General features: G+C 41.3%; 2 protein-coding genes across 2 annotated transcripts in view; one reads left to right on the forward strand and one right to left on the reverse strand.

The window, feature by feature from the left end:
- Positions 1 to 1606, reverse strand: part of LOC108632739 (protein RCC2 homolog) — a 9130-nt gene extending 7524 nt beyond the window's left edge. Inside the window, 3 exon segments of the mRNA XM_026810755.1 lie at positions 714 to 815; positions 883 to 1104; positions 1249 to 1606. Of these exon segments, the coding sequence (XP_026666556.1) occupies positions 714 to 815; positions 883 to 1104; positions 1249 to 1324 (400 nt within the window). The 5' untranslated portion in view covers positions 1325 to 1606.
- A 155-nt stretch (positions 1607 to 1761) lies between these two features.
- On the forward strand, positions 1762 to 8089 carry RanBPM (Ran-binding protein M). Its single transcript, XM_018037664.2, has 8 exons — positions 1762 to 2124; positions 3740 to 4095; positions 4265 to 4452; positions 4716 to 4828; positions 4914 to 5345; positions 5435 to 5776; positions 5890 to 6073; positions 6156 to 8089. The coding sequence occupies exons 1-7, from the start codon at positions 1926 to 1928 to the stop codon at positions 6021 to 6023; spliced, it is 1764 nt and encodes a 587-aa protein (XP_017893153.1). The 5' UTR covers positions 1762 to 1925; the 3' UTR covers positions 6024 to 6073; positions 6156 to 8089.
- The last annotated feature ends 6 nt before the right edge of the window (positions 8090 to 8095 follow it).

The raw sequence follows: 8095 nt of genomic DNA on the forward strand, positions 1-8095 counted from the left end.
GTATAATTTGTTGTTTGATTCTATCTGCGTACTTAAACAATATAAAATAACATTAGAAAATGTAACTCCTTTTACATTTTTTAAATGTTTAATGAATAACAGTAATCGGAAGAGACAGCAAGTTCTTCAATCGATATGAAATTCGAATTTTATTCCTTCGATTTCATTAATAAATAGTAATTAAGTTTCAAGACTATTTAAATATCGTACAAATTAATTAATTATTCAAATTCCTATACATTGTATCGTTAAATATTTCGTTACAAAATATCTATTCCTATTTTCCAACTTTTCCCAGCTTAGTATCCGTTTTGGGATTGGCCGTGATGCTCTGAACGCGAACGGTCACTTCGTTGATCCTAGTTTGAAGATCTCTAAGATCTTGGATGTAAAGAAGAGATAGAACCTTCGCTGCATCCTCCAATGCTGGTTTTTTGAATTTAAAACCAGGATCAATGTTCATTATAGGGAACGGTTTGCCCTGCAGTATCTTTGAGTTCGGATTCTTCAAGCACTCAGGATTCAATCGTTTCTGCACTAATACACTACAAGCTTTCAGTGTGACGAGGTGATTAGGATGTCGCGGAATTTTAAGTAGCTTCGCCACTGCGTTGGTCCCATCTTTAAACTCATTACTATCAACTAAACATTATAAAATCAGTTAATCATTAAAATACTATTTCCTATCATTTGTACAATGCAGATATACTTACAGTCTAAACTGTCAAGTGGATTTTTGGACTTTAGCTGAGGTAATTTAGCGTCCTGTTCCATCTTCAATTTCATGTCCTTCACATTTTGAGAGTATGCTTCCACTAAAATATAATTCAGTTTTTATTCTCTTACAACATTAATTAATTTCATTTGTACAGAAATATTTACCATTGTTTTCAGCTTCCAACCAAATTGCATGCCCAATCAGCCATTCCAGTTGGCCCAATGGACCATTTAAAACAGGACACTGAACGTCCTCGCAATATTTAGCAAAAGTTTGTGGCCAGCTTTCATTGTTTAAATCTCGTAGATCCTTCCTGCCTTCTATAGTGTACCGACGTATTTTTTGGTCCTCGAGCCACAGTACTACTTTACTAAACTGCAATCGTTCTGCAACGTTACAGGTTACAACGACAGGTCTTAGAATTCTTCGCTTACGACAAAGTAATTTTACTTAATCAAGCTGGAATTATCTCAATTAAGTAGAGAACAAGAGGTAATGCCTGTATGCTAGAATTTATCGTTAATACGAACCGAATACATCCACTTTGTCCCATTCTACGAAGTCGAGGGCTTGTAGTCTTCTTTTAAACATGCTTGATGTTTTCATAATAAATCAAAGGCACAGAGTTTGTGAAAAACTGTTTAATTTCACAAAAACTGACACTGCCTTGATACTATAACAAATTCATGCTTTTTATTTTTACAAAACTATATCGCAGATATCGCAAAGCTCGAAAGCCGCGCAGAACATGCCATAGAAAGACGGTCATGTGTCCAACTTTACGATCAGTTAACGATTTTCCCTAGGTAACTATTAATTTAAGGAAGTATGTAAATTATACAATAATTAATGCATGTCAAAGTTATTCAAAAGTACACAGTACAAGAAATAAGATAAGGAACAGATTGGGAACAGATAAAAGTAGAAGTTACAACTATTTTGCGTTTGGAGATCATGGAACAAATTAGAAATTAGAAAATCGAATGTAACGGTATATATTTAATATTTTATTCATGTAATGCTGAAATTCAAAGAAAAGTAGGTATTTATAATGGAGCGATAGATGACAGCATGATTGGTAGTCGATTTATCTGTGTAAGAATTGTTTCATGGATATACAAGGGTAAAGTTGAGTTGCGCACGGTGTGTGCGCACTTAGGGAAGCACAGTCCACTGGCGAGTAGTAGTGGGGCTGCCCAGGAGAAAGATGGCCGCCACCAGCGAAGAACCGAGTGTTATGGAGCCCTCTCAGGCGAACTCCGGGCAAAGCCAGCCCGTCGATCCGCTAAAGTTACTGTACCCGATGGTGAACGAGGAGGAAACGCCGTTGCCGCGGTCCTGGAGCCCGAAGGACAAGTACAATTACATCGGCCTCTCCCAAAACAATCTTCGTGTTCACTACAAAGGTACGTAAGTACGTGCGGTGGTGTTTCGGTTCCTCCGTCGTGTCTTCTTTTTTTGCTACGCTACGAGCGATAAATCGCGATCTAATTTTTCAACTCTGATCCCCCCTGGAACGGGGTACCCGTGGGAACGATCCCCGGCCAATGGGATTCGATTCCCAGCTCGATACGGACGAATCGTTTCACGGTGCTGTAATATCGATTGAAAATGGCAGGGCCTCCGTTTCGCGTGTGTCAGCGACCTAAACAAAGGAATCAGCTGATCGGTCATGGTCTCCGTTCGACTTTCTCTGAGATCGGCTCTCCTCGTCGGTCCCCCGAGCCGATCGCACCGCGTCTAAATGCGTCGAACGACGTACAGATCCTAGACGTTGTACCCCGTTTCATCTTGGCTACGTTCTTTAGACGTAAACGCGGAAAAAAGGAATCTGCGTAGGGAAGGCGCAATGGCAATGACAGCTGCGATGTTTGAACAGTTACTCTCCTCGTTCTATCCCTCCTTCTCTCACTCGCGGTACTCTCTATACCTTTCCCTGTTTTGCACCCACGATCCTTCTATCAATCTCCCACCCTTCTCTTCTTTCTCTCTTTCTCTCTCTCCCTCTATCTCTCCCTCTCGCTTTATCACGTTTTCCGACGTTTTCCCAGCGAGCTGCCGGATTTTTTATACTTTTTAACATTGAGATTAATCGAACGATGCATCGGTTATAGAATACAATTAATATACGGTAATTAACAATGTTTATCGTCGTCACGCGATCGTTCCCGAAAATTCAGCCCTCGGAATTGTTTACCATACTTGAAATGTTATCAAAACGTTACCCTCATTGTTTGTTGAACTTCCAGTTGTACGTTGGAACTGAAAGTCCTCGTTTGCGAACGATTGTTAATAATATAAAAACTATTGAACACTATCTTTTATTATTCAAGTATTTTATTTCACGAAGACGGATTAATTCCTATTGATTGTTCTGATAACAGTTGATAATATTGAACAACGGAGTTGTAGCTACAATAGAGTTAAACAAGTCTGCAAATATCTTAAAAGAAATGCAATCGTTGATAAATGAAGGAAATAATATAAGACAATTTATGATGTATTTAATTTGTACAATGTTGATCAGATTCGTCCATTGTATGGATATGAAATTACAACGCAGTCACGGTGTAAGTAGTTTCGATGTTAGTAAGAGAATGCTCGTTAATAATTCTTTTATTCTCAATTAAACGTGAAATGGGTAACTGTGGGTCACTGGGTCGACAAACCGCATCGCTGCATTGCAAGTGCATCCAAGATTAGCGATTAGATCTCGCTGCTCCTCTTGAATTTCTTCCTCCACCTAGATCTCTTCGTAGATCACTTTCTCTAACTTGTTTTACTAAAAGAAAATAGGATTGTACATTCTGACGCGCGTCTACATACGTGCATTCAATTTAATTCATATTAGCACAATAATTTATCATTTAATTATAGTGAAGATAATTAATTTCATGAAACCAAAGATACAGCTAATTCTATTTGTTTTTTAAACCACTACTTAGTCAATTAATTCATGGAAACTCATCGGAAAGGACTACAGTTGGGACAATATGCTTGATTTGCACATGATTGTGTTAGGTTACGGAAAAACTCACAAAGACGCCGCGAGCGTGCGTACGACGCATAGCATACCGGCTGCCTGCGGTCTTTATTACTTCGAGGTGAAGATCGTGAGCAAGGGCAGAGACGGTTACATGGGGATTGGTCTTTCGGCCCACGGCGTGAACGTGAACAGGCTGCCGGGCTGGGACAAACATTCGTACGGTTATCACGGCGACGACGGGCACAGTTTCTGTTCCTCCGGTACGGGCCAACCGTACGGGCCCACGTTCACCACCGGCGACGTAATCGGCTGCGGCGTCAATCTCGTCGACAACACTGCCTTTTACACGAAGAACGGACACCACCTTGGTATCGCCTTCACCGATCTTCCGGTACGCGAGCTCCCCTAAAAGATTTCACTCAAACATTCATAAAGATCATCTAAGCAATATGCATTCACGTTCACGTAATTTCAGTACTTTTATAAATGCGTGAGATTCCTCTAATAATCGCAAGTGAAAAATGAATAAGAAATTGTGAATGAACGTATAATTGTTGCAGCCAAATTTATATCCTACGGTGGGTCTCCAAACGCCTGGGGAGGTGGTCGACGCGAACTTCGGTCAAGAACCGTTCGTGTTCGACATAAACGACATGTTGAACGAGTTACGAGTAAAAACGAGATTGCAAATTATAAATTATCCAACGCCGGATCATGGGCAGGGCCAGTGGCAAGCAGTTCTTCATAAGTAAGCCGCTCCTCCTCTTATCGTTCCAAGATATATGTTGCACTATTTCAAATTGGATGGATTCATTTCGTTTCAAGTCTCGTAGCATCGAGACAAAAGATCGAATGAAAGTGTCTTGTACTGCGTTGAGTTAACGTTACACGACCTTGCAGATAAATGTATTCCGTCGCATAATAATAAGTATGCACGCACGCGTTACAAATATCTATAAGTTCGATATGCGTATATCGCCGATTAATTCAGATGTTTTCTCGTTGCTTCAGAATGGTGTCAACGTATTTGGTCCATCATGGTTATTGTGCCACTGCCGAGGCATTTGCCAATAGCACCGGTCAGGGATTCGAGGAAGATCTTAACTCCATCAAAAATAGACAAAGTAAGGAAACTGTGCAAACGAAAATGATCGTTCATAATTTATTGATACCATATTTTCTTCTAAAGTTCGAATTAACTTGTTTCAGAAATTCTAAAATTGGTACTGGCTGGTAGAATGGGCGAGGCGATAGAGCTGACCAGTCGGCTATACCCGGGTCTCCTTGAACGAGATCCGAATCTCTTGTTCGCCCTCAAGTGTAGGCAGTTCGTGGAGATGGTGAACGGCAGCGACTCGGAGATCACCCAGGTGTCGAACGTGAACCAGACGAGCGTGATACAGTCGACAAAGTCGTACAATAAGCCGGCTGCGAACGGGAACGTGGAAGAGATGAACCTGAACAACACCATGAACGGTTCCACCGAGCAGCAGATGATCAACGGGCAAATCGAGAACGACGTGGACATGGAGGAGAACATGGTGAACGGCACCGTGAAGGGGAATACCGAGAACGGTTATCAAAACGGCGACCTCAACACGAACGGGTACAAATGTCAGAACGGCGAAGACGTCGACATGGGTAAGAGATTGTTCATTTCAAGAATCATACACTTAGTAAATGCATAGACAATTTTATTTATTATCAAATGGATTTGTATCTGTTCTCAGAAACGAATAGTGTAAATCAAACTCAGCAGCAACAGCAGCAGCCACAGCAAAACGGTAGCTGCACCATCGAGAACGGCACATCGAATAATAAGAACAGCAGGAAACAAATGTGCGGCGGCGACAAACAAGCGATTGAGAAGATGTTGGAGTTCGGCAGGCAGTTGTACTCACAGTCGATACACTTGCGGCAGCAACACGGGAAGAACGAGAGCAACAAGAAGATGCTGCAGGACGCGTTCAGTCTCCTCGCGTACGCGAATCCGTGGAACTCGCCCGTCGGCTGGCAGCTCGATCCGCAGCAGAGAGAAACCGTTTGCGCGAGACTCAATTCTGCCATACTCGGTAAGATATTGTCGTCGTTTTATAAAGATGAAACATTTGGATTTTGTTCTTTTCAAGCTTAGAGCGAGTTCGTGAGTCGTCGAAGGCGAACGTGTTGGTATTTGTGTTTGCAGAGTCGAGTAACTTGCCACGACGACCGCCGTTAGAAGTTGCCGCGTCCCACGCGAGGGAATTGGTACGGCTAATGTCTCACGCTGGTCTCGGGGCATGCGGCTTCGCGGTCGTAGACAATATCATCCAATATTGACGGTGCCTACCTCTGCTACCACGTCTGCTTCTTCTGCCGGCTCGAGTTCGGTCAGTATCAACTATCTTCTGACAATAAATTTTGCACGCAGCAAGTATGTTCGCTTATGTTCTCGTTTTATGTTCGTTTCAGGATGTGGATACGGAACGTGGAGCAGATAATACTATTGCAGCAACAACTCCGCGACATCGCGTGCCTCTTCAGCTAGAGTCCGACTCGTTAAGAGAGTCGACCCTCTGGCCCGATCTCACACATCTACACCCGACAGAACACACGCATATACACGCAACCGAGCGAATTAATTAACAACACACGCGCGAGACCCACCAAAATGTACACGACGCGACGGGGACGAGAGGATGATCGCCAAATACCAATAGTAATAATAACCCGAGGATCGTCGGGACGAGATCGAAGTCAAACGGGATCTTGGAGGTCTCGTAGATGAAGAAGTCGATCGGGGGAAGATCAAGCGGACCGACGAGTTTCCAACGAACTGATCGTTGACAAATGGCAAACAGAGCGTGCCAGAGTAAACAGAGATAATTCGACGGGGATCGCAATCTCGATCGTTGAACACGTGATTTCCGGGGAGGAGATACGATCGAAGAGGATCCAAGACCCGAGTAAAAGTCGAGGACGACGAACACCTGCCAAGACGAACCTTTTCTCGTTTCCTCTCTTTAGAACCCTGTTTTCAAATCTTCGCACCGTCATCTCGAGGTTGTTCCCTCGTTCCCATACAATCAGAGTCGGCAGAGTTCTAACGAATCGTTTCACGCCACGGGACGCGCCCTCCGCGTTTTCTCGCCTAATTTAGGACCACAGGACGACGAACTCGCCGCATCAGGTAGGTTTTTAATCCCTCCATATTCATTTAACATTCGTTTCACCTCTCCGCCGTCGCCGATTTTCTTTTTACACACATCGTTTTTCGGCTCCGCGGTTCCGTTCGCGCCAGAGAAGTATGTATAGGGGAGGCATTTTCAAATTGTCTTACGCGTGTCCATTTGCTTATTCTAAGGACAATTTGCTTGTGATCGGTCTTGGTAATTATAAGTCTTTAGCAAACGTGCCTGTTTCTATATTAATTAATTATGTAAATAAGGGACTTCATAACAGACCTTCACGATTGCTACTAGTTGTATAAGAACGTTTAATTACCATTAGCGTATAAATATCTTGAAAAATCGTCTGTGGGAAGTGAGAATTATTTTTTCTTGTTATCTTTAAATATTATATAAAAAAAAGGAACATAAATTTCGTTCGAAATTGTTTTATGATATTTTGTACAAAACTTATTATCTGTTAATGCTTGAATTGCCGTGAAATATATTGAAAATTTAAGCAGAATAATATTTTAGTCTTGCTCGAATTGTCTTGACGACAGACAAAAATGTTGCCTCTATATATTTCTTCCATCCAAGCCCTCGTTTAGTCGAAATTTGTTTTCTCCTTCCTGCCACGTGTAAAATTTTTGTTACTCAGAATTCTACGTGTCTATATTAACTATCAAAATGGACTGTTAATTGTAGTGGTGTCAAGGAATAATAAAATTTCTATGTTAATTATTATAAAAATTGTATACTCATAAAAACGCCTTCCGACGAATAAGTTGTATTATTCATTTTTGATTATGAAATTATATTAAAACAATTGTTTATACCACTATGATTTGCAACCATCCATTTATTTTTGTTTCTCGTCCAAAGATATTTTAATCTGATAGGCAATTTGATTTTTTAAAAAATGATTCCGGCCCACGATTTTATTTTGTCAACACCTCATCTCCCTCTCCTTTTGCTAATCGTTCAGTCGCATCATTTCGTAAAAACTAAGATTAGAGAATCATCGACCGATCAATTAATTAACGAGAAAAGAGCCTCGTCGCGTTAAACCATACGAGAACTTGGATTAATCGGTCCCTCGACGATTATTATCCATGACATAGCCTTTCTTAATTAAAAATAATAATCGTAACGTCAACGAGTCGATTTTTGTATCAATTGTTAGATCTTAAATAATAAACAAACTAAACGAGGAAAAAAAGATTTACTAATGAATTGATGGAT

Source organism: Ceratina calcarata, unplaced genomic scaffold, assembly GCF_001652005.2.
Source record: "Ceratina calcarata isolate Rehan_Ccalc_2016 unplaced genomic scaffold, ASM165200v1 scaffold11.2, whole genome shotgun sequence".
Lineage (NCBI taxonomy): Eukaryota > Metazoa > Arthropoda > Insecta > Hymenoptera > Apidae > Ceratina > Ceratina calcarata.